Source organism: Crassostrea angulata, chromosome 7 (genome assembly GCF_025612915.1).
Source record: "Crassostrea angulata isolate pt1a10 chromosome 7, ASM2561291v2, whole genome shotgun sequence".
NCBI lineage: Eukaryota > Metazoa > Mollusca > Bivalvia > Ostreida > Ostreidae > Magallana > Magallana angulata.
Window position 1 is genome coordinate 24,615,085 of NC_069117.1, and position 27,293 is coordinate 24,642,377.

At 34.6% G+C, this 27,293-nt stretch overlaps 2 protein-coding genes and 1 long non-coding RNA gene across 6 annotated transcripts in view; 2 read left to right on the forward strand and 1 right to left on the reverse strand.

Moving 5' to 3' along the window:
• Nucleotides 1–1,192, reverse strand: part of LOC128156194 (uncharacterized) — a 9,997-nt gene extending 8,805 nt beyond the window's left edge. The window contains exon 1 of the long non-coding RNA XR_008239688.1: nucleotides 825–1,192. This is a non-coding gene — a long non-coding RNA (uncharacterized LOC128156194). The remainder of the gene's footprint in view (nucleotides 1–824) is intronic.
• The window catches only part of LOC128156188 (dual specificity tyrosine-phosphorylation-regulated kinase 1A-like), a 22,069-nt gene extending 7,227 nt beyond the window's left edge, over nucleotides 1–14,842 (forward strand). For 2 of the 4 annotated variants that reach the window (XM_052818234.1, XM_052818232.1), the window contains exons 2-9: nucleotides 4,505–4,716; nucleotides 6,244–6,435; nucleotides 9,495–9,642; nucleotides 10,085–10,371; nucleotides 10,574–10,720; nucleotides 11,005–11,148; nucleotides 11,362–11,644; nucleotides 12,183–14,842. In XM_052818234.1, coding sequence (XP_052674194.1) covers nucleotides 4,585–4,716; nucleotides 6,244–6,435; nucleotides 9,495–9,642; nucleotides 10,085–10,371; nucleotides 10,574–10,720; nucleotides 11,005–11,148; nucleotides 11,362–11,644; nucleotides 12,183–12,901 — 2,052 coding nt within the window. In that variant the 5' untranslated portion in view covers nucleotides 4,505–4,584 and the 3' untranslated portion in view covers nucleotides 12,902–14,842. Of the gene's footprint in view, nucleotides 1–1,930; nucleotides 2,090–2,196; nucleotides 3,186–4,504; nucleotides 4,717–6,243; nucleotides 6,436–9,494; nucleotides 9,643–10,084; nucleotides 10,372–10,573; nucleotides 10,721–11,004; nucleotides 11,149–11,361; nucleotides 11,645–12,182 lie in introns of those variants that run through there. The other 2 variants (XM_052818233.1, XM_052818235.1) reach the window with 2 other exon arrangements.
• An 8,655-nt stretch (nucleotides 14,843–23,497) lies between these two features.
• The window catches only part of LOC128191254 (uncharacterized), a 61,942-nt gene continuing 58,146 nt past the window's right edge, over nucleotides 23,498–27,293 (forward strand). The window contains exons 1-2 of the mRNA XM_052863343.1: nucleotides 23,498–24,217; nucleotides 26,032–26,131. Coding sequence (XP_052719303.1) covers nucleotides 23,513–24,217; nucleotides 26,032–26,131 — 805 coding nt within the window. The 5' untranslated portion in view covers nucleotides 23,498–23,512. The remainder of the gene's footprint in view (nucleotides 24,218–26,031; nucleotides 26,132–27,293) is intronic.

Genomic DNA, 27,293 nt, shown 5'->3' on the forward strand with positions numbered 1-27,293 from the left:
CACCCAGAAAATGTCAGCTTAACAAAAAAAATGACAAGTGTGCATTGAATTACTATTGACATACATAAGTAAGCAAGCAGTGTGAAGAGTCCATTGACAAAAACGATGAATAAGGTTTAGTCAGTTCTGTTTCGTCTGGTTACCCACAAGTGAATCCACATTTTTTGAAAAGAAACTGGAGATAAGAGCAAATCCACCAGGAACTGAGGCTGTATGTAGGTGCAGTGTTAAATCCCAGTACAGGGGGGTGATCTCGTAAATTGTACTTTGAGAGTTCTGTGTCAGAAATGTATATATGGAGCCCCTGCCTTAATGGACTTTAAAATATGATAATAGTAATGGCATTTAGTAATGCACAAATAATTAACAGAAAAGCGATATAGCTTATGTAGTGGGCAGTGTCCCTGGGTCCTGGGGTTATATTTCGGTCATGACACGTCTATAAGTGACCACAGGTTCTATAATGGGAGAGGGGCTGGTATTGAAATATACATCTACTGAGTAATGATTGTTGTAGACAGTTCTGTTCAGGTGTATACTGGACTGAATAGCTGGTCTTCGCTCAAGCGAGAAACTTTCATCCAGTCATTGTTGCCACTTATCATATAGGTATGCTAGGATTGTTTTTCTGAAAACCAGATGAATGCGAGGAATCCAGCACATCTTGTTCAGGAAGTGATGTCTTTCTCACTGTCGCTAGCAACATGAGCTTTAAATATATTTGTTCCAGGACGCTATTGTCCTTGGAACAGAGAAATTTCAGATCAAGTCTATACCTATATTTATTTGAAGTCTATAGTCTGATTTGGGTTATCAATGCTTACCTGGGAAACAGCGAGTTTCAACTTGTACTGTTCTGTAGCCTTTGTCAATAGACAAGACGTAGATCTGTATAAACAGAACAGCCATTTCTGTTGTGTAATACCGTCTATTTAAGAGATTACAAGTGAATACGTATCTTGTGTATTTACCTGTATTTAATTAAGAGTTCACCTAACGGTGGCCTCTTTTGCAGTGCATAATCACTTTCAACCCCGAATGACCTGAAATAACTCTGATCACATGACATGTGAGCCAGGAACTCTATCTGCCTATTAATAGCAACAATGCCTGGCAACAACTGGGTCAGTGAACATAACCTTCCCTCTGATTGGCTGAAGATTTATGAATACTTCTTCAGTCATGTGATGAAAACAAAAGTCAGCTGATCTACAATGCCTGCTTGTTAGAACACAGCGGCAGTACAGAATATTGATATTACTGTAGGAATTGTGTGATGTTGGCAGGATTGTCTTCATCAATGATGTTTCTTACCTGTCAATAACAAAACAGGCACTTGGATACTTCACACACTGATTGCTAAACTTAGATACCGCCCCCTCACCAGCTGATGCTGAGGCTGTAGGGATAGGTGCCAGTTCTATTATGGGAAATCTACATCAAGGCTCTTCAAATATTGCAGACTCATTAAAGCATGCTTAAAATAACTTCACTGGTTGATAGGTCATTTAGAAAAATTATAAGTGGATCTATGAATGAAAATAATAGCTTTCTAATTGTAGAACATTTTTTTCCCATATAACATATTCAACACATTCATTTGTCAAATCCCCCAAAATAACAATTTATTGTTACAAAGAAGGAAGCAGGCAGTTGATTTTAGCATGTTAAACCACATGAATATCTTGAGATGAGGAAGACTTTTGTTGTTCTGATGTAATTAAAGGAAGATAAAAGAAATTGAGGAAAAAGTGATTATGACAACATTGATAGGAAAACTTGAAGCAAGTGGTTGGGTATGAGAGGTCACAAAGATAAATGTTAAATTCCTTGATTTTATCATCATCAAGTAGAGTGGGGATTGGATTATCTAGGTAGACTTGACATAGGTATATAATTAATGCAAATATTATTCAGCTATTCAGATGTGTGGTTCAAGGTTCAGCTTGGTTGGAGTTTAGTATACTTGTGAGTGCAACAGATGTGTACATGTACATGAATTGAGCATCCTCTGTAGGATCTATTGATGCTTTGTGGACTTAGTTTGATGTTTGTTGACACTCTATGACTTGGACAGTGGAAGTTGTAGGTGAGTCTTTAAATTGTTACCTGTGCTTACTCTCTCAGAGCTCTTCAGGTGAAACGCAGCAGGTGCTCTGTGCCTGCCTATTATTTTGATACAGGTGGAGGTGGGGTCTAGACCACAGACCGTCAAAATTCAAGCTCCATGGGAAAGTTTTTATATTTGCTATGATTTTTTTTGTGGCAGCTGATTCATTTGTTTGTTGATGTTCATCGTTGTGAAATTCTTACGACATTGAGACATTTCCTGTCTCCCAGATAAGCTGAAGATGACACATTTTTCAGTTGGATGGTACTTTTAACACAAATAACCCACTGATTCATGGCTCTTAGCTCCCAGTGTTAACATTATCAGCATTAATAAACAATTCTTTGAAACAGTGATTCAGATGTTTTGCACTAAAATGAATTGGTGATCTTATTGCAGAGATGATATGCATATGATATTACCTAATTTTAAGAGAGTCTTTCTAGTACAAAAAAAATATCAATGTGTAATCCACAGACTGCTCTTAATAAGGGAAAAAACCCAGTTTAAAAATTCTCATGGTTTTTTCATATTTCAATAGAGGTGATTTATTGAGTAAATATATAATTATGCAGATGAACAGTGTCCAATAACAAAGTAAATGCCTTCTTATGAAGTCCAGGTATCCTATTGATATATAATTAATGAGCTTTGTTATTCAGCCTAGGGGCTGGTAGATTCCTTATTGATCCGTATTAAGTGCTCTACAAACCCACACTCTTTGAGACAGAAATATATTTCCCACCATGCTTTGCTGTACTGTTTTGGTTTTTCTTGCCACTTCCTGTATGTCAGTATTGATTAACCTCAAAATTAAAAATCCCAGTCGGAAAAGCTTTTAAAGAGCATCATTAAAAATGCTTTTAATTGATTATTCTGAGTCAATATACCTTTAACCATGATTGTTGTTCAAATTTTCACATGGTATTGCTACTTGAAATTGTGGGAAAACTATTGGACATGTTTTAGCTTGCTTGTTTTTAGAAACAAGTCATTATGGGTATTTAATGTAGGTACACATTTGGGCATGAATATACATTTATAAATTGTGGAGGGATTTGACCACAAATTCAAAGTAAGTCATCCTTGTGTGAAATAATGTTTTCACCTTATTTTTTGAGTTGGAAAATCTACACTACTTAAACTTCTATTAAAGTCTGCAGATAAAGGATTTATTAATATACAAGGCCCAGGTTATTGTTTTGGAGCCAAGAAAATAAAACAAGCATAGAATGACGCATATAAACAAAACCAACTCTATGAATCTCTACCAACATATATATAATCAATTCTGTTGTTTTCACATTCCTTACATGATTGAGGATCTTGTACACAGACAGAATTTTGACAGAACTTGAGCAACGAGGATAATTGATATGACTCAATAATTGGAAACAAGGGGCTATAGGCCAGTCATCTGATTGGTTCCCTAGGGAGTGAATGTCCAGTCGATTCACTGGTCTGGGAGGATTGTTCACGGAGATAAGCTCGGAATTGATGTACCTTGTAGTGTGATCACAAACTGTTCCTGAATTGGCTTAAAATATATATGTAGGAAATTGAATAACCAGGAAGAAGAGCCAAAAACTGTCTAGCCAATCACAGGTCAAGGTTACTGTGCTTCCTTAGTACACTGTCAGTGCTGAAATGTAGCTTTCTCAGAAACAGGGATGCAATATGCTTCGTCACTCAATAACATCTTTATCACTGTAGATTATATCAGTAGTATTTCCAGTAAGCTTCATATTATGAAGATGTAAGAAGTATTGGGTGCACAGTACCCTACGCACTAATAATCATAAGTCTAGACAGATAATCAGGGAGAGATCAAGGTCGTAAAGCAGAAGTTTCTCTCCAATCACTATCCAGACCTTTCACTGTAGGTGACCATTGTTCAGTGGAATTATCTCCTTTAGCATGTGAAACATGCAACCTTATCAGGCCAGCACTTGTCTAGTATGCATACAATAATAACTTGAGCTAAAGTGAAATGTGTGATTGTTTATTTACTTCAAATAGAAAAGAAAAGGTGTTTGTCATTATTATATGCATCTTTGTTTATAATATTAAAAACTGTATTTATACGTTAGTGTGAAAGTTCATGTCATTACAGGCTTGTCTGTATTTTATATAAGTAATCAATATGTTGTCAAATGAGCTGCTACAGAGAAGCTTAAGATGTAACGAAGCTAGAGTCTCATATCTTTATAAATATAAGAGGGAAAAAGACATGGAAAAAAATACCTTTCACCATCACCTTCTCTTGTTTTTGAATGAATTGGGCATGTGTCAGACAAAAGCAAAGATGTCTTATAGTGCATCATTGCATAAATTTTGGATATTTTCAAGGTTGTGGTATTTGGACTTTATTTTTAAAAATTGTTTGTATTGTAGGTCAGCTGTCGAAGGCTCGCCATGTTGGAGAGGCGGGACTGCTCTACCATAGGATAGCTGGCACTGACCAGTTGGACATCATGGCTGACCTTCATCCACCGGATGTTGTGGCCATGCAGAACCGCATACCCAACTCTTTCCGTGAACCCAGCAGTGCACCTCTACGTAAACTCAGCGTCGACCTTATTAAGACGTACAAACATATAAATGAGGTGGGTAGTTTGGGATCATTAGTTTTGAGACAAAATTATCACTGCAAAGTCCATTGTAGATAGGAACAACATGTAGAATCTAAAACAAGAAGTTCAATGCATTTTTAGCTCTGAGTAGGCTCAGAAAGTTAGTCATCTGTGTTCTCTCTGTATAAGGTAGAAACAAAACAGTTCATATTATATTTTGATGCTGTGTTTACAAGTAGGTTTTCAGCTAGAATCAGTAGGATAGAAATTGAAGTTTAGGTACACAAAATTTTATTTTACCGTAACACATGCATACACGTTTATTTAATGAAAATAAGTCCCAGTTCAGGCGTTAATATTTGAATTGTGGTGGTAAAAAGTTGAGAAAGGGAGGTGAACAATTGTTTTGGAATTCAAGTGAAATTATAGTGTAACATCTATGTATTCTGAATGCATTTAGGTTGAACTTATGATGTAATTTATTCATTTGATTCAATGCTCCAACTCAAACTTAGAACAAAAGAGTTCTATGTGAATTCCTCTTTAATTAATATGGAGGTCAATGTGATGATACTCATTACATAAGGAAGATAAATGTTTGTCATCTGTGGTTAGTGAATCTTACATTTCATAGATAACAAGTTGTAAGAGATAAAAGGGGTGTAAGAATTAAGTATCTCACTGAGAGAAAGTGAAATCAGGGCCCTAGCTTTTGTGACTACACCCCTCACCTGGTCGTTTGATGTATGTGGCATCTATCATGCTGCTTTGAACTCTTAAGGTGTAGGCAGATTACCTTGTGTATCCTTTATTGAGACCACCAGGCATTTGGTGGTCGTCGAACTGAGAAGTGAAACAAATTGGGCAGCAGTTGGAGACTTGTGGCTGCTGCCTCCTTTGATGAGTAAGCCAAACCAGAGTCTTTTGTTGTTGTTTTTGTCACACCTGTTCTTTCACACCTGTTGGATGAACTCTGACCCCTACTTTTGGTCCAGTGTTTGACGTTTTCGCTGAGCTGACAGTTTTTCTGATCATTCATTAATTTTGTTGAATTCCATTTCTTCTGAACACATATACAAAAACCAGTGTTTGTCCCAGTTGATAGATGTAGAATGGTGGCACAGTGATATTTCTGATTGTGTATTTCACTTTCACTTTCACTGATTGTTATGCCACTGTCAGTGATTCAGTTGGATTTTAATGTGCCAAATGATAAGGTAACTACTACAAGTAAAGTTAGTAAACATCTATATAATTTAGTAATATATATTAACTGACAAAATACTTGCATACTGTGTATATGCAGGTTAATTTGAAAATAACCACAAAATGCCTTCCACATTTGCTTGGTAGAAAGTCTGCAAGTTGAATTCAATTAAGTAAAATGGACTTCTTTTGTATCATTTTATCAGTTTAGCATTATTAAACTTAATTTTCCCCTCTTTGTATACATTTGATATGGAGCAAAGGGAGTTGACAATGACATGACCTTGTATATATAATGTTGTAAGGTTTTGTTTGTTTTGTTGTGCTGTATGATAATATTTGTCCCTGTTTTAGGTGTACTATGCAAAGAAGAAGAGGAAAGTTGCCCAGGGTCAAGGAGACGAGAGCAGTCACAAGAAGGGCAAGGTCAACGTGTACAACGATGGATACGATGACGCAAATCACGATTACATTGTTAATCCTGGCGAAAAGTGGCTCGATCGCTACGAAATCGACTCCCTTATAGGCAAGGGTTCCTTTGGACAGGTAAATTTTATTAGAATCCAGTCTCAAAAAACTTAATATATACACCCAATATTTTGTTTGCATGACTTGAGTTATTAATTGTAGTCAAGATGTCGGACTTTGTCGTCAACAAAACTAAAGCTCAGAATCTTCAGCATGTTAGAAATAGTGCTTTAACAGTAATTTGCCACCCATGGTATTCCCAAAATCCAAATCCAAATTCCTCAAGATAAGGAAAATTTATTTCTGCAGACAATCTCTGTCTGCATATTATTATTTGCAACAGGAATGAATTTTTTTTAAGGTGAAAGTGTTTTTATATCCTATCAGATGCCGTAAAACGGCTTGACTACATTAGCCGTATGACGTCACTACCAGACTAGGTTGGAACTTCTTGAAATGTTCAACAGTAATATGAGGCGGTATTGACTAATTTATCATAAACTCGCCTGCTCTGGAACCTGTAATTCCAAATTACAAAAGAAGTGCACTGCTGCATGTCGAGAGATTATACAGGTTTTAGTGATGTAACAGAAATATGTTATCAGGCTCGCAGAAAAAGCTTCTTGCTGATTTTAGACGATTATATAGGGCTTTGTACATACACTTGAAAGCGAAAATGATCGGGTAATATTTTGTGAAAAACTTGTTAAATTACAACATCGTTATTAAGGTTTTACTTGAAAAAGAAATGGAAGCAAGGATTTGTTTTTGGAACAGCTTCTTAAATCAAAGGAAAGTGGAGCTAGAAAGTTGGATAAAAACATTACAGACTGTAAAAATTAGCAGTTTTATTTCTGCTCATCTATTCTGGGAAGAAGTGTAGTGATAAAGGTCTAAAGTTTAATTAAAAGTAAGAATGTTAGAGATAAATTTGTAAGTGAAAGTTGATTTGAATGATGTGACAAGTAGACAAATCAAGGCTAGGCCTCCTTGATTGATGTAGAACTGCGTTGTAGAACTACACAGAATAAGCCGTGGGCCGTTACAGCAGCAGGACCTGATTATATTAGAGTCCACAACACACCAGATCAATAACTGATGTGACGTACGACAGGCACTGATTGGTCACACAACCTATTGGTCGACTTACTGGTCGTAATCGTTGTTTTGTCTGGACTCAGTCTAGCCAGCACCTGCCTGTCATAAACCAAAAAGCTTGAGGACAAAAGGAAAAATAGAGTCTCAGTCCCTTAAAAGGAAACTCCACCCCACCAGCATAAGAAAAGGAAATCAATGGCAAAACGTATTGATGGCTGATCTGTAAAATGCACTCAAAACTGCAGATAAAAATTAGGCATGTGCATCAGCTATTGATCTGTAACGGCTAGTCAAGAAATCCTTTGTATAGTCAGAGGAAAGGTAATTGAAAAGAAAGAGGTGATCACCTGTTGATCATAACAATAGTAGAGGTGACCAACAACAGGTGTTGGGGGGTCTCCTGATTTCTAACAAAAAGGAAGGTCAACCCGCATCTGCCATCACACTCTCACAACTTTTACACATCAGAACAATTCACGAACAGTCAAATACCTGACTGTCTGAGACAGCTTCAAACTTTCTATGAAGGAATTTGGCACCTATTTGTGAGATAACTCTTTTATGTTGACTCTTCCTCGCAGATAAAGAAGCAATTTGTTGTTCGGGTCAATTTGTGTTTGTAGAAAATAAAAAGGGGCGAAAAGAAAAATATTTTTTCCCCAATTTTTGGTTACACTGAGCTTCCTTTTTCAGTAAAAGTATATGCAGTAAAAATTTGAAAATGTTGAGACATGTTTTTTGATAAGAAAAGTATTGTAAGTGTACATGTGCATGCATGCAAGCACTTCTTCCACCCTTTATTGACCCCCAGGTGATGCACCCCCCATGTTTGAAGTGTTGCTAAGCTGCAAAGAAGCGATCCTCTTCTGTGTTCTGACCTGAATATCAAAGATGGAGAGAAAATCTTAGATTTAAAGGGCCAGGGGTTATGAATTAAAAGTCCACATATATTATTGTCAAGTAGAGGAATTGCTATCCAGATAAACTATATTTATCTTGCTTTAATACTGACTTAGCTGAAAATGTGCTGCTTCAACATGTTCTTCCAAATATCAGTTGAATACATCAAGCCTTGGGAAAAAAATCATTATCTCCAGAATCTCCGTTAATATGGAACAAAAATTCAATACTTTGTTAGTTGGAGATAAGAGGGACGAAGAAAAGCTTTTCTATTGGCCCTGCCCCGATAAAATCTCACACACTTGCACACATAATTGAATTAAAAACCCAGTGTTGTTGCTGCAATTGTATCTACCACAAAGGCATATAGCAGAGAAAAGTATCTGAGGCCCGTAATTGTTCTCAAAATTAGCTTATATTTAAAGAGAACTTGTAAAGACTTAGTTTTGGTCTGTTGACAATCAAGTCCTCTCATTACCATGTATGAGTGTAACTAGATTAATTCCCCATGTTGATATGTACGGTACAGTGTAAATGTGGAGGGTTTAATTAGGCGTTCTCACCTGAACTTAGTCATCACAGAGTCATTAATAATGGCTGTAATCTGTTGTACTTCTTCTGACAGACCCAGGCATACTGCACTGAATCAACTTGTCAGCATTGCCACAATCTTGTTAGATCTGCTTTGTAAATTCAGTTCATTGTTTTCTCCTAAAAATTTCATGCATCAATGACTTTAAAATTATCCAATGAAAAGGCAATCTATCTTGAATGATTAAAAGCTTTGATTAATATGTACTGATCTGTTAATGATAAAAATTTATGAATATGGATTTTGTCATATTTAAATGCATTTAATTTTGTCCTTTATCTGTTTAGTTGAAAAGGAATGGACAATATTTTTTCATACTTCCTGTAAAATCTCAGTATTAAAGGACTGTTAAACACTTTTTTCCATATTTTATAGGAAAAATTAACATGTTATTCTTAAAAACCTAACCAATATATACATGTTATCAGTGTTGATTTTGTAGTGATGTTTTATTCATCATCTTGAATGATGTACATGTTGTTTACATGTAAATAAAGTGTAAATGTTGTTTACACGTAAATGAAGTGTTGGGGATGGTGTTTTGTAGGTGGTGAAGGCGTATGACCACGGGGACCAGGAACATGTAGCCATCAAAATCATTAAAAACAAGAAGCCATTCCTAAACCAAGCCCAGATAGAAGTCAAGCTGCTGGAGCTGATGAACAAACATGACAAAGAAAACAAGTATTATATAGGTATGTCATTTATTGGGAGCACAAAATCAGTAGCAGTCCCATTATTGACAATCATTAATGGGGCCAGTGGGTGTAGTAGAAAGAAGAGTTATGAGGGGAAAAAAAGAAACCTTTAAAAAAAACCAAGACTTTTACTTCTGTGTTATTATGTATATGAACATGAAATCAAAACAACTATACACGAGATAAAAACAACAGGAAATGCTGATGATGGTAAAAATTAGGTCAAACATTTAAACAGATAATGTGCAGGCAAATAACAATGTGCTCTTGGTTATTGATATATGTATATGGGTGTTATTAAATAGATATTGTAAAATAAAACCCCATGACCACAAAGCATTTTGATCAATTGCAAATTTATGTCGGATGCTTAAAATTACTTTGGATAAATTGCAAATTTATGTCAGATCTGTAATATTTGTATTTTTTTCTCTTTCAGTCAAACTCAAGAGACATTTTATGTTCCGAAATCATCTGTGTCTAGTGTTTGAACTATTATCATATAATCTGTATGACTTACTGCGGAACACAAACTTTAGGGGCGTGTCCCTCAATCTGACTCGTAAGTTTGCTCAACAGCTGTGTACTGCCCTCCTGTTCCTAGCGACCCCTGAACTCAACATAATTCACTGTGATCTTAAACCAGAGAATATATTATTGTGTAATCCTAAGAGAAGTGCAATCAAGATAGTGGACTTTGGGAGTTCATGTCAGCTTGGACAACGAGTAAGTATCAAATTGATACAACCAGATTGTATCCTCTAGTATGACCACTTCAGTGTATTGTATCTGGAAATTATTATAATTTTAATGTGTTAGCGTTTCATCATTTAGAAAATAAAAGGTAAAGTGAAAAAGAAAAAAACAGTGTTTTATTTGAAAAAAGATGTATGATAATGAGTGATATCGATGTAATATTTTTTTCCAGATCTACCAGTACATCCAGAGCCGGTTTTATCGTTCACCAGAAGTACTCTTGGGAATTCCCTATGACCTGGCCATAGACATGTGGTCCCTGGGATGTATACTGGTGGAAATGCACACGGGAGAACCTCTTTTTGCTGGTTCAAATGAGGTAGGGACTAGTATGCAATATTTCAGATTTCTCTGCTATATATATTAATTTCCTGTAAAAGATTAATAATGTTCTGTTCCAAGAAATTGAATATTGATTTCCAAAGGCTGCATCTGTTCATTATTTACTTTCTCTCAAAATGCATGTGTAACATATTGTAAATAGAGATTAGGTTTCATCGTACAGTGCAGTATAAGGGAGGTAACTTAGTAATTTATTTTGACTGGTCAGTTGGGAAATGATTTAAAAAGAGATAATTCAAAATATAATTTTATTTTATTTAGTTTGACCAGATGATGAAGATTGTAGAGGTTCTAGGAATGCCTCCAAAGCATATCTTAGATCAGGTGCCAGTCAAAGCTAGGAAATACTTCGAACAGCTACCTGATGGAACCTACGTGTGTAAAAAACCAAAAGATGGCAAAAAGGTACATAAAAATATTGGCTTGCTTTGGGCTATATTTTAAACCTCTATTGTCTTGAATTTATTTATTTTTTAAGATGAGGAGTAAAGAGTGTTGTTTTTTGTTTTTTGTTTTAATAAAAGGAAGAATTTTTATTATCAGGAGTCATAGAAAGATAATGATTGATTTACAGGTACATTAACTGAAATTTTGATTTATTCTTTTTTTCCTTTTCAGTACAAAGCTCCAGGCACTAGAAAACTACATGATGTAATTGGTGCTGAAACAGGGGGCCCCGGGGGTAGGAGAGCAGGAGAGCCTGGTCACTCCGTAGCCGACTATCTAAAGTTCAAAGATCTCATTTTCCGAATGTTAGAATTTGACCCAAAAGTTCGCATTACCCCCTATTATGCTTTACAACACAATTTCTTCAAAAAGACAACAGATGAAAGTACAAACACGCCAAATAGTGCATCTAATTCTCCCGCCATAGAACAACAGGGGGTGGCCTCTCCGTCAGGTAAAAGAAGATAATGGTTTGTGTCTACGCCGGTTTCTACCTTTTTATCCTACCTTTAAAAGCAAAGAAGGTCTGAAAGTCAGAGCACCTGCTTGTTTAGAGTAACACTAAATATTCTTGATTAGTACTGCACAGTTTGTAGCTTTGAGCTGACTCTCAGACCTTGTTTTTGTCCTAATACAGTCCATCTTGGGAAATAGACCTGTATGTTAAAATTCCACAGTCTTTTCATTTGAAAATTCTCAAAAACAGATGTTTAGAGGAAAATATATTTTCTGTAGATACTCAACTTTGATGGATTGTAAAAGGAAATTAAAACTTTTATTGTGTCTTCATATTCTTTAAAGCTTTAAATTTTATATCTGTAATAATTTTCACGTTTTGGATTAAAAAAAATATTTTGTAAACTGTAGAAAAAACTGCTTTAAACTGTTAACTGCTTAAAGCTTTTAACCCAATTATGAATTATAAATACAATTTTTTTATTGATAGACTGTGGGAATATACTGGTATTTTAAAAGCTGTTTATTTGTTACAGTTGGTACCTCCTCTAGTGGTCGAGCACGCTCCGACCCAACCCACCAACACCACTCCCATCTCCATGTACACTCCCACTCGGCCCACCATGGAGGGGGAACCCAGTTCCCCACAATGGAGTGTGAAAGCCCTGCTGGGTCTCAAGTGGGAAGCACAGCAGGAGGGACACGGTCTCAGTACCAACAACAACAATCCTGGCCCCCAGAGGCCAGTCAAGGACAATCATCTGGTCACCTTGGCACCAATGCCGTTACTTCTCATGTACATTTACCTGGCCATAGACACCATTCCTCACACCACCACCACGTGGTGACCGCGCAGTCTCCACCATCATTGAACGCCTCGGTGCCGTCTAACCTTGTGGGGCCCCCTCAGGGTGTATTACTGAGTGGGTCTGTGCTGACCTCATCAGAACAGGTTGTGTATGGGACAAGGACAGGATTTCCTGCTTCTGGCATGTCGGTAGATATGGTCCAGGCAGGACACCACTCGCATCCCAATATAGACCCATCACTGAATATGCAATTACAGGGCTACCCCCAACAGTATGGACAGTACACCCAACAAACCTGGCAAGGAACTGGCTTTCCTTTTGCTTTGACTTCTAGTAGTGGGGGCACAGAACCCCCTCCTACACATGCACGGACAGTGACAGAGCGTTCCGATGACTCCCCAATGGTTGGGGTCATAGTACAGCAAAGTCCAGTAGTGATTCATTGATGATGGGCGTTCCCTGTGTTACGTTTTCATTTCTGCGTTCTGTTCTCTGACACATGCAGCTGGCATTTTGCAGAGGATTTCTCACTAAGTCACAGATATTGGAAGAGCCAGTGAATATGACAAGAACTACAAAACCCCATTTGTAGTTCAGCTTCCCCGTAAAGGAAGACATGACGACGGTCCGTGCAGTCGTGGCGGAGGTCCGAGTGTTTATTGTCACATGACCAGGTTATGAAGGGCCATGTTTCTGGAGTTTAGTGTGAGCTTAAAATTAAACTCATTCAGCTGAAGCTTCAAATTACAATTTTCAAATTGTCTATACAAAGTACAGGTCACTAATGTTTCAATGGTCAGTTCCTTGTGGACAGAATGAAGTTTATGTCATGTCTGAAAAATGTTTTTTGGTTGGTATTCTAAATGAAATGACTATTCTCTTTTTTATTTATTAAAAATAAAATGTAAAAACCGATTGCTTTAGCAATATGCAACAGTGTCAAAATTTACAAAACAAACCTCTATCTCTTTAAATTTGATTGCTAAGAAACAATTGAATTCAAACATATTTTAAAAATGTTTCAGTAATACATGTACATGCATTGTTAACAAAACTAGATTGTTAAAATCCCAACATATTGTATTTTTAATTTGGCAGAAATGTGATGTGAATTCACAGCAGAATGACATAATATTTTCATTCCACAGAATCCTATTTGTTGTCCTTGTGAACTGGTCCTCGTGGGGAGGAGCACCAGTGTATGTAGGGTACTGACATTTTATACTAGTCATGTGAGGCTTAGACATGTTAGATACAGAACGCTGCTGAATGTTTGATGGTTTTTCTTGACAAATTTGTAAATAGTTGTATTATGTACAGTGACTGAGTCAGGTCAGTTGTTAATAGGAGGAGGAAGAAATGTGTAACATTTCCTCGTTATCTGTAGAGAGAGGGACAACATGTATGGTGTACTTCAAATCTTGCTTCTTTTGCCACTCATTCTGACCTTGATTAAAATGCTGCTATTTCCTTTTTACTGAGCTACATTCATTGTTGCCTTTAATGGCCCATATCCTTATGAAATTGACCAATTGTTGATCAGAGATTTCTTATTTTCTTAATGAGTGCAGAACTTAAGTCTCATGTGTCATTTACCTCACAAAGAAAGTGATTTTTTTATTAGTACACACTGGTATTATTATAAAGTATGAATGAAATGGGGCATGTGGACTATTCCGTATTTAAAATGAATACAAATTTAGAAAAATAACCTTACTCCAGCAGAAAAAAAACTGAAAAAAAATACTGAATTATCCATAGATAATGTTATTTTTCCTGATTTTTTAAATCTGTATTTGAATTTTAAGGGGCTATTGTTCAGGAGATGTGATGTCTGGTTGAAAATGATAGTATTTATTTTGAGAATGGAGACATTTTATTTTATGAAGACTGTCAATGTTGTCTCGGTTTTTGTTCAGTCTTTTAATTTCTTTTAATGTCAAATATAATTTTTAGAATGATGACACAGCTATGAACACGTTTTTTTTAAAGATTCATCTGTACATTTTTTTTCAGTTCGTCCTTCCACTTGCATGATAAAGTTTTAAATGAAAAAGTGTTAAATTTTTAAAGAATTTTTTATTGCCGAACTATTTTTGAACTCCATGTTTCTTATGTCAAAATATAGCTCTTATGTCCTTCTGAACACTTGTGTGATTTAAGATGGTATACAGTTATTAGAAGTCCTTTTTCTGTTTTAATGTTAGAATTCATAGGAAGGACATGCTTAAGAAACATTTGAGTGTTTTCAGCTCTGTTTAAAAAAAGATTAAACAAACTTAAATGTTCTTGTTATCATCCACTAGCATAAAATGCCAAAAAAGGGAGATAACTACACCAACAAAATATATAATACAAAGAGAATCATTAAATTGTCATTAACACAATAGTCTTGTTTTATGTTCTTTTTGAAATTATGCGTCTTTGAAGACTGACAAAGTCCGGAAATGATTGAGGACAGCTGCTGAAGTGAGAGATCAGGGCTGCGTTCAAGATCGTAGCTGCTACGTAGGGCTAAGTAGTTGAACGGAAAGCTAGCCTAGCCGCTATGTAGATATTCGTAGCCTAAATATTTTATGCTAAACATCGAATTCAAGATGGCCACCTTATTTCCCACTTTGTAACAAACACGAAATCTAATTATATAGTGATATTTTATTCCTCCTTTAAGTTATAATGAATCTTAACATGTATTATTTCCGCTTGAAATTAACAAACTAGGTCAATGTAATGTCTTTAGTTGAATATTTCCAACTTCAAATCGGACACCTAGCGGTCCGTTCAATAAACCTAGAAATCTACGACCTAGCGGCTAGGCTAGCAGCTACGATCTTGAACGCAGCCCTGGACTTCTCTATAGTACAAATGTATATACTGCTTTATAATAATAGCACTGCCTTATCTTTGAGGTGGAATCGGACACGAGATTTTATTGGATGGAAGAACATCATGTTTGAAATATTATATAATTGTAACCGTATTCAATTGTCAAAATTTACAATATACATGTATATTTGGCCATAAAAATCGAGACATTTCAAACCTCATTGCAGGGTTGACATGAGTAATGCTCTGGATGGTAAATAATTAGTTCCTATAATCATTTTTGCAAACACGACTCATCAATGTGTAAAACTCGTTTAAACCAGTATTAATTTATCGAGATAAAGTTGTCTCTGATCTTTTTTATTTGATTTTGGTCTATAGTTTTGGTTTTTAAATAATTTAAAGGTACTTTAAAACTATCATGCGCGGATCAAGGGGGGGGACCCTAAAATGAAAATCTATTAAATTTACATAGTAAAATTATCGCAAATATGCGTCGGACCCCCCGGCAAACACAATTATCCTTCGGACCCCCTGGAAAATTTTTCTGGATCTGCGCAGCATGACTATGATGAATTATTTCTCGGAATTGCATGAACAATTAATATTTTAATATTTTATTTCATACACGCATGCTTAACACCCCCCTGGGAATGTTGACTTAATAATTGATTCGTACATGTACAGTGTTTATGCATAGGTGAATTAAATTTCTTGGTATCAAAGTACCGTATATGTCCAAAACCATTTAGCTCCGTAATATTATTTAAAGCAATATGAGCTGCAATTTTCATGTTGAAATTTATTTTTTTTTTTTAAAGAAAATGTTATTTTCTACTAAAATGACAAAAAATATCATGGTTTTAAAATTTCTGTTAGCTCTGTTTTTGTGAGAAAAGCCATTAAGAAGCCTTAATTAGAGCAAAATTGAATTATTGTCGTCCTGTACAAAAATTGATCTGCTATATATTCCTTATAAGTGAAATCTACCTCCTGACAAAAATTAATGATTTTTTCAAATCTTATCATATAAGTTGAAGTTACAGGCAGACTTATCACACTAGCAGGTTTTTGCAGCAAAATAAAATTCTAAAAAATACAGCTCATATTGCTTTAAACTTAATGTGATAAAGCAATATGATTAAACTACAGATCTCTATATAAACAGTGCTTATACATGTAGAAATCTCTATTTTAATCAGATTGGCAATAAAAATTCAAAGCAAAGTGCATGTAAACCCTAGATGGGTGTTGCAAAAGTACCTTTATATTCGGATTTTAATGTTTCATTCACGGAAGCCTATTGGTAATTCGGTCTGTTGTTCATACATCAGCTAGTATTTGTTTGTTCACTTGCCATCTGCTTTCCGGTTTTGTCAAAAAATAATGGAGGAAATGCTCATAAAAGCTACAATTGAAAATGTTGAAATATACATTGAACTGAAATTTCTGTTTACATAGTTATCCTCGATCTCTTTTTTATTATCTTCACTGAGCTTTTACACCAGTGAATTTATCTCTTTATTGTTGTTATAAAGAGTTCATACGTTGACTTTCCTTTTTTAAAATCTCTTTAAGTTTGAAAAATCTCAACAAGTTGTGTCTCGTGATTGCGTCAAGTAACGATAGCCGTTTCGATATTTTTCGATGTCTGTCCATGGTTTTTGTAAATTTTGTATTTACTGGGTGGGTATGAATACGACATTCATTATGTACAACACTGTAGTTTTTACTTTTTAATCACACCCACCGTGTAAACTCAAGAGGAGAATGGCATCTCGTGCTGAAAAGAAAAAGATCGTATTCTATTCCGAAACCATACAGACCGTTAAAATCGAGCGTTGGATAAGGAGTGTCCTTTTTAAGGTTTAAGTAATCTCCTGTTTGCTTTCTCTCTCCCTCACCCCTCTAAATCGATCCTGCAGGCCTGCAAAATAAGTAATAAAAAATCTCAACGATGACAAATAAACACGGAAAAACAAAGTAAAAAATCGGTTAATATCACTACACAATGAACAACGAAGTAACTAAAATACTGAACTTTTTCGTCTAATTGACAAAAACATCATGTTAATCTTAATACACACTTCCCCTTACAAAAACATTATATTAATCTTAATACATGTACGCACTTCCATGCTTTTAAGATAGGCAGTTAATTGGCATTCAAGGACGCGCGAAGTACAACTTCATGTAAGTAGTTAAGAAGAAGCAATCAACACCAACAAATATTCCTTTTAAAAATACATGTTGGCTTTGTTTATTTAGGGCGTCGGACGTTAAATTGGTCTGGCGGTCTGGTCGCTCTTGTTTGACCTGAAGGGTGTGTTCCCGTTTTGCACACATTTGATAATTGGTTATAGAACAATAGGTGTGATTTGTGTTGTGATAGCAATTATAGTCTGCTTTCAGTCAAAGATTTTACCTGGATTTTTACCTGTGTTTTATCAGCACCTTAACAATAAAACAAGAATATAGACATTTTGTTGTGTTTTAGGTCTAATAATAATAATAACTATCATCTTTTTTTTCGTTTTATAAAATAAAGATAATGATATATATTTAAAAAGTCTTCAATTTCCGCAAATTGATAAAAAAATAATGATAAGATGATTTGACTTTCACATTTTTGTCCATTTACCTTAAATATAAAATCAAATGATTTAGGAAAAATTGCTGGTCCCAAGCCTATTGAAAGCTGATTCAATGGATAATTATATGATGAAGGGGAAAACTACATAGACAGTCATATGGGGTACTCCGTGTCTCTTTTTACAACTTAGTTGCAAATTATGTAAAACGCATGTTTTGATTGTTTGGTATCAACAGAAAGAATATTATGAAAGAAAACAGATCTTTATCACAAAATATTTCAATCTTTGAAGTAGCGACCTTGAAAGTAGTTCTTATGATATCACCGCTTTAGTATATGGCGGGTCACTTTCTAGTTTTTCAAATCAGAGGTTAAATACACAAAAAAATCTGTCAAAAAAATATTTTGATATTGATTCGATACAACAAAAACTGAAAAAAGTTAAAAGAGCATGAATTAGGTCTACATTTGATAGGTTTTGTGAAATAGTCTTTACAGTTTTTGAAGCATATAAAATTGCCGATTTACCATCATACAGTTTGTCTATTTTCTTCGATTATTTCCTCAATTTATGTCAGCAAAAGCAATAATTAAATATTAACATATGATATTTTCTCTTCAAACTTTTAGCATGTACATGTAATTCCTATAGACAGTAAGTTAAACTAAGGCGCTACATATTCAACATTTTCGCAATAATCTTTCTTGTTTAAAAATGTTGAAAATGAAACTGTTCATGACCAAATTGATGTTTGAAATCAAATTCATGAATATGGATGTCAATTATTATGTAAAAGTGCTTTTATTCAAGTTATATTGTAACATAAAATAAATGTAAATATTAATTGCGAGTAGAGATGGGTTTTTTTTTTTAATTGTCAATTGCCCTCGCAGGAAGGTCACCCTCAGGAATTGTGATATAAACTATAGCAATTAAGCAATTATATCACCTGGTCAAATTCCCGTTTCGCACACATTTTTTCGATACCTAATTTTCAAATGTGTGCAAAACGGGAACAAACCACCTGAAGATCAACCAGTTTTCTTTGACCTGACAACTTGATGTACGTCGATCAGTATAGAAACAACCCTAATTCTCCCATAAATGGGAGGTTCATTTGGCACACATGGGTTGATTCGTACCTCCAATCTTAGACTGAATCAGCCATAATATGTCGTGCCATAAATGGAAGCTTAACTTATTTGGAAGTTCGAACGTCATTCCGTGCGTAGAGTCCTGCAATTCATGCTGTATAAGTGCAGATAAAGCTGGTTATATGTTTTTTCTTCAATATCCGCTATATTCATACCAACATGAAACATTAAAGAAAACAAATCATTGCTTACTATTTGCATTTTCAAGTGTCCTTGTCTGTGATAACGGTACGAACCGATTTTGTGACGTATAGTCCAATACATTCCATCAATGACAATTTTAAATATTTAACTGTACAGTTGGCGGAAAATTATATAAATACATGTACAAGTTATAAGAAATCACTCTGAATATTGTGAGGTGATACGGTCGGGGTGACCATATCCAATAAATTAAGCCCATCACCTCGTACTACTCAATGAATGATTCCTGTTTCCTTAAATAATGGCTGCATCATTGTAGAAAAAAACCACAGCACTGGTACTGTTTTGTAGGTTTTTTCTGAAGTGTAGTTTATTGTTCATTCCATTCCAATATTTATGAATAACCTCTATTATGAGTAGAAGGTAATAATAAAAGAAAGTATACAAATAAGGTAAGATATGGAAGCTAAAGCATTTGTGATTTTTCTTTACTTACAATTAGATTATCGCATTTAAAATTTAAAATCATGGGTCATTCATTTACCACACAGCTTAATTCCTTAAATTCATACTGAGCAGCACATGCAGTATATATAGTAACAAGCAATTATTTAGAAAGGATGGTCCGCATGCAGAGCCCAACAATTCTTAATAAAAGTAAACTTACTAAACGTACAGTCATTTGGCCATAGGAAGATTTATGCAAATACTTAATTTTTGTATGTGTTTACCTGTTGGCCGAAGGTAAAAACGAAAATACAGTGTCCCGTGTAGCCTAACGCAGTCTGATATTGATGTTATGTAAACTTGACTTGAGACAAAATTATTTTTCAATTTATGAAAGTTTTTTTTTTTAATCAGATCCTGTGTGCATGCTGATCTAAAACGTGCATTATTATATATCACCCAGTCTAATCAGTCTTATCAGCCTAATCTATCGTAAAACCTACGATTTTGGATTCAGTCTTGATCTAGAAAAAAAAGAAGATATTTTAAAAGAAAATTAGGGATTGACATTACACTGATGGTTAAAAATTAACGTAAAGACGAATTAATTAACGCAAGACATTAAATTGGCGCCATAAAACTTCACTCACTCTATATCTCTGCCAAACTTTTACTAAAGAAAAGTATAGAAAAAGTGAGACTGAGATCGAAAGTTATGGCAATGCGACTAGGTGTTTTTTTTTTTCATAATGAAAACGACACTCGAACTTTACAGGGCAATTCTTTCATCAGTGGTTTAATTATCCTTGTATAAAGGTATAGCAATCATTACGGAAAATTACATTTTTTTTTCAGTTCAGTTCTTTATTAACTTTAAGCTATACAGCTCATCAGTACAATAAATATAAACAATATACACGTACAGGTAGGTTAACAGGAGAATGTGGCAGAAGTGTACATACTATGATATCAACATCTAATTTGCATTAAGTAAATCTTTTCTTAATTTCAAACCAAAGTGAATAAATTTACCCAGATTACATAGTTCCTTTACATTTTCAACATTAAAAAGTTGCAGAAGTTTACACATTGAAGGTTTTTTCCAGTAATAAGGCTGAATGTATTTTTTGCGATAGCCTTCGTATATGGGACATATTAAAATAAAATGAAATTCATCTTCAATAGAATTTGAACATAAAAAACAGTTTCTATTGTGTCTTTCAATATTATAAAATCGACCTGTTTCTATCGACAATTGATGTGAAGACAACCTGAATCTGGAAATACACTTTTGATATTTGTTTGGAATAGGTTTCCTTAAATAAAATTGTAAATTATGGGTTGCAATTAGGTATTTGAAAAAAGAGCATTTACTAGAAATATCTAGTTGAGAAAAAATATACTGTGTAGCTTGGTCAAAAATACGTTGCTTAACAACAATGAGATCTGCAACTGCAACGATTGCAACCTTCGTAAGAGGTTAAATTTTAATATAAATTGAATACAAGTACTCTTGAACTGCACCCAGGAACCCACATTGGAGCGCGTCCCCTTGTTTTTCACAGTAAATTGTGTAATGTTTAAGTAAAGTTCCGATTTTTATCGCCTAATGTGGCGCTTCTAACGTAAAATAAGTCCAGCAAATTGAGACTACTGAAGAAAATTCGCGATAAATATGTTTACTGGTACATTTTCTAATCACTAGTTTCAATTAGTCCGTCGGTCAAAGAAGTAAATAAAATGTCTCCTCGTTTTCCCGACAGCGGAACATCAACGGCTACTCTTCCGTTATCATCTCCCGTGTTAAGATGTAACTGGCGATGACATCTATCGGTCATACAGTGATAGCCAAAGTGGCTGCATTTCTTGATCTAATAGCGCGGATGTTTAGTTAAGAATTAATCTATCCAAATTTACTTGGCTAATGGAATCAAAGACAATTTATCATGAATACTATCTGCCGGGCGTGAGCCTTAATGAGTGATCAGAGAGGAAGAAAAATGAAGAGGACTATTGCCCCTTATTTAAATATGTCCGAAAACTCTCAATAAAAAGGACAGTTTGGGTCAGTTGTTAAGCTCATTTTCGCCAACTGTCCATGGGGGTGACCACACAGGTAAATATCTTCAACATGAAATCACTTCAATTTTCAAATCATTATCAAACGACGATTATATATTTTATGATTGAAAAATGTACAGCTACTGTAAACGATTATTTCTCATGCAAAAATATTATATATATACACATATAATGAGATTTAGACGGAGATACTACGATGTTGCATATTATGAGCTATTCAAAAAAATCTTATTTATATAAGACAATTATCTTATTTAGGATTATTCATATTTTTAAAAAGGCTAACTTAAAGTTTGATACTTACTGAAGGAGTTTGAATCTATCATTTGAATTATTCTTTCTCTCCCTTTAAAAAATATTTAACCACACTCTGTATGGAGTTATAATTTGTGAACAAAATATGAAAAGAAAATAGAATGCATAAGAAAAGAAAATAGAATGCATTTAGAACAAAGTTACATGTAATTATATCTATACCATGACGAATTGAGTTCTAGTCCATTTCTAAAGTTCTTAATAATCCCAAGAGATTCATTTATTCTTTGAACTACAATCACCAAATACCTTGTTTATCATTAACGATTTTTTAATATATCTAGTTCCGATATATTCTCTATCTACAGATTCTAAATTAAACTGACCACTTGTTTTTCGATTCGAGTCATTAGAATCTTTTGAATTGAGTTGAAGTTTAATTTTTTTCAGTGAACCATGGATACCCTCTCCCTACTTGCGCTGCTCGTAGGCTTAGCCGTCTGTTCAGTTCATTGTAAGTTTTCTCTTTAAAAAAAACTCGACAATAAACACTTTAGTTTTGTATTATACTTGTGAGTAAAACAATGTCTTTTGTTGCTCGCTCAGTAAAATCATATCAGGACTTTGATTAGATTTTGGGTTATATGACACATGCACTTGTTTCTGCATTGAAAGGCATGCGAATAGTATACTAAAGGGTAGACTTTACCGCAGAGACAAACTCCTGTGTTATAAATGTATAATGTTAAATTATTTAGGTATCATAGTTATGTAATATGAAACGACTTAACATCGGGAGTTACTCTAGAACCAAATAGATTCAGGGATAACTATACTATCATTATAATTTTTACTGACCAAAATTTTATTTACGGGGTTTTGATTTAGAAAACACCATAGAAAACACCATTTAGTTTTATGAACACAAGTGAAAATAATGTATTGATTAATCTTTAAGCGAATGCTTGTGTTGCACTGCAACATCATAAAGATATCATAATATAGTTTTCAAAAAATATTTTTGATGATAAATCCATGTAACTGGTTATTGCCCTTTGAATCTGTAGCTGTAGACCCACCGGACAATATTGGAAAGGAGTATGTACTGATGTTTATGGAAAACTTCAAATTAGAGAAAAATCGAAATTTTCCCCTGGAAGTTTACATCAGTACACCCGAAAAAACGCCAGCTCGTGTGACCATTAAATCACCCATTTCTGCCAATCCCCGGGTAGACCAAACAGTAACTGTTAATCCCGGCTCGGTGCAACGAGTGAACATAAGCGAGGCTTTCCGAATGGTAGGAAGCGTCCAATCCTCGAAAGGATTGCTGATACAGTCGGACCAGGATATAGCGGTGTATGGTGCTAACAAAGATACGTTGTCAAATGACGTGTATTGTGCGATACCTGTAGACACGTTAGGCACCGAGTACTACGCTGCCTGCTATGGTCCAGCTCAGATTAAAACAGAACTTGGAGTCGCGTCCACTCAGGACAGCACCTCGGTAACAGTGACCCTTCCTAGCAAAGACAAATCCCTGACGGTCGATTTTATGGGTAAAACGTATAAAGCTGGGGAAGTAATTCATACGAAATTGGACAAATACCAGACTTTACAACTTCAGAGTAGTCAGGATTTGACTGGGGCTCACATTGTAAGTGATAAACCAGTGGCTGCATTTAGTGGTAATATCAAAACAAATATCGGCACCGGAATATACGCTGACCATTTAGTAGAACAGTTGACCCCAGTTGATACGTGGGGTAAAAAATTTGTCACCGTTCCGATTCCAAAACGAACTACCGGGGATTTCTTCCGAATCATCGCCAGCGAGGACAATACTGAAGTTACAATTTCAGGCATGACCCCAATCAAGATTCCAAAAGCCGGAGAATGGGTACAAGTATCAATACCATCAGGCGAACATAAAATGGTTACATCTACTAAACCGGTCATGCTAATGCAATACGTATTGAGTCAACAAAACGCCACGGAGCCTGCCGACCCTTCCATGATTACTATACCACCTTACGAGCTTTTTGGGGCCAAATATACCTTTTCAACACCTCAATACTCTCGGCCTGACTATGGTGCCGGATATTCCTACGAACACGAATTTATGGTCGTTGTCAAAGACGCAGACCGGAATACGTTGCTTTTGGATGACAAACCGTTTCCATCGAACGCACATTGGACTACAATTCCAGGAACTGATCTTGTGGGTGGTTATGTTACCATTTCTGCAGGATCCCATACTGTACGGAACACTGATCCCACGGCGCTCATTGGTGGATTTCTATACGGACATGCCTTTCACGAGTCTTATGGATTTCCAACCGGAATGCGATTGGCTAAAATAAATGCCGTAAGTAGCTTTTGATTTCGATAAAATCTCTCTCTCTCTCTCTCTCTCTCTCTCTCTCTCTCTCTCTCAAGCAAATAGGAAATGAACACATTGTTTGATTAAATGCAATGTTTAATTCCATGTCCTTAAAATTCAAGCATTTAGTCCCAATATAAAATATTACCAATAACAAGGCAATATAGAGTGACTATGACATCGTTCATGTAATGAAGCACATATTTTGCGAGGTTTAAAATTAGACGGATATTTTATTAAGTAAATTTAGAAAATGTAAATCAATATCTTAGTAAATACTGTTGAATAACAATCAATTAAAGATTTTTTTATGAATAGTTTATGTTTCTAAGAATAAGTGGATGTCGATGTCTATATTTGATGTTACAAAGGTGTTACCAAAAGCAGCGCGACTGCTGGAGATCCACTCAGAATTGTTGATTTGCGAGGCATCATTTTTTTTTTAAGAGGGAGGGGGGGAGGCAATTTTTTTTTCATTTTTGACTATTTTAAATAGTAACTTTATACTTAAACAGTTTCAAACCTCTAGTCGGGACTTTATTTTTAGCAGAAGAGCCGCGTTTGTTTTGCGTTAAGTGCAATATACTTAATATTTTAACAAATTAAAATTTCAGTTTTAAACAAAAATCTTTGAGATTTATTTTACATATGAGTAAGGTAAATAAAAATTATGATTAAGTACTACGATTCAGATTACATTGAATGAATATAATTTTCCAAACAAACTACAAATTTTACTAACTTTTGTAAACATCAATAAATAAACAGATTTAAATTCATTCATAATTTGAAATGTGATTTATTATTTTAAGAAAAAGATGTAGATGTCACATGATTAGTTATATTAAATGTTAATCCTTGAAAAAAACCGACCTTGTCTTGACCTTCTTACGGTAGTGTAAAAGCCAACTTTAATTTAATTGATACTGCCAGTAAATGATATCAGATTTTTGACTCCGTGAACTTTTAATAAATCTTTTAAAACATCAAACATAGGAAAAGGCAAACTGCAATGACAAGTTCGTCATACGATTTAACAATAAAAAAAACCTCAACTGTATTCTAAAAGCAAGTAATGCCAAGTATACCATCACCAGTTTTTATGAACGTTGCTGATCTATAAGACCTTCACATGGAATTGTTTACCGCCAGACAACATATTGGTGTCTTCAACATTTCCGTGATTTTGGGATAGTATTTAGAATAAAGGCCATTGTTAAGTAACGATAAATGAACTGAAAGCTGTTTTCTAAATTAGCATTTCCTCTAAATTGAAAAACAAATAAATAGATAAATAAATAACATTTAACATAAGTTTGACTCTAAATTATAAGATTTTTTGTTACTAAATATAAATCAGAAGCGTGCAAAGTGGGAACTGTACTTATTTGACAATTGATTGCTTAAAAGGGCTGACTTGTGAGACAAAGCTTCTCTTTTTCGCATTAGTTAAGTGTAACCTACTTTCTTCTAAGTTTACTCTCTCCTGAGTATTAATGGTCGAAGGTGTGAAACTTTGTGAACTGTTTTTTCTCGACAACTAATTGCCCAAAGGAGTTGACTTTAGATAAAAGCCTTGGTAAGATTACCTCGTAATTTGATAAGAACATCGTAAGTTGTTACATGAAGAACTATTTGTATATGTTTATGTAATAAAAAATGTTCAAACGATAGAAACCTTTCTTTAACAGCCGTGTAAGAGAACGAGCCCAATCCCCGGGGACGGGATAGATAACGATTGTGATGGAAAGATCGACGAGGAGTTATGTACACCAAGTAACAACAAGAGAGGTAGGTCCAATCAAGGATATACGATAAGCTCTGAATCCAAGTTTCTAGCGAAAAGGTAAAATCTCAGATCTGTATAACGGATATATATACGAAAGACAAAAAGGGCCACATAAAAAAATACTTTTATCTCGTAATTACGAGAAAAGATCTCGTTATTACAAGTTAATTATCTCGTTATTATGAGAAAAGATCTCGTTAATACGAGAAAAGATCTCGTTATTACGAGTTATTATCTCGTAATAACGATTTATTATCTCGTAATAACGAGAAAAGATCTCGTTATTACGAGTCAATTATCTCGTTATTACGAGAAAAGATCTCGTTATTACGGGTTAATTATCTCGTAATTACGAGAAAAGATCTCGTAATAACGAGTAAATTATCTCGTTATTACGAGAAAAGATCTCATAATAACAAGTTAATTTTCTCGTTATTACGAGAAAAGATCTATTTAAGGTCAAGATCTAGTAAATGAAAGGTGCCTACAGGATTTTGAAATTCAAGATATAAATTCTTTTAATGATGCTTCATAACAATATCTTTGTTTCATAGGGTGTACCGGGGCCTAAATTTTTGGTAAACATAATGAAAAAGCATGTTATAAACAATCATTTTCTATGAAATATGAAGGATAAAAGTAACAAATCTCGGAGTTTTGTCCATTATAGACTAATGAAATATATCTAGATTGCCTACAGTCTCTCCAAAAACGGCATTAAACAAACTCTTGACCTCCTCTTTAAATTAATGTCAAATAGAATATAGGTACCGGGATTACTTTCTCCATGATTTAACATAACATGTCAAAATACTGTTAATTTTTTTTACATAATTCCTTTCAAGCCGTAAAATACGGGAAAAGATTCATCAAATCAATTATGACGTCATAATGGTTCTAGCACCAAAAAGACAGTCTGGAATCATTTACTAGATCTTGACCTTAAACTAGCGCGTTTCATTGTTCTATTCTCTTGTGTATGAACTACTGCAATGTCTATTATTATAAACTTCCGTAGCATAATCATCGTTTAAAAGCGTACACATAATTTGATATAAAATTGGACCAAGCAGTTTTGAAGAAATTGCAGATGAAGTAGCAAAGCAGATTGATTAATAAATTGATTGAACTGTTTATAATAATAATAATATAAGTTGAAAATTC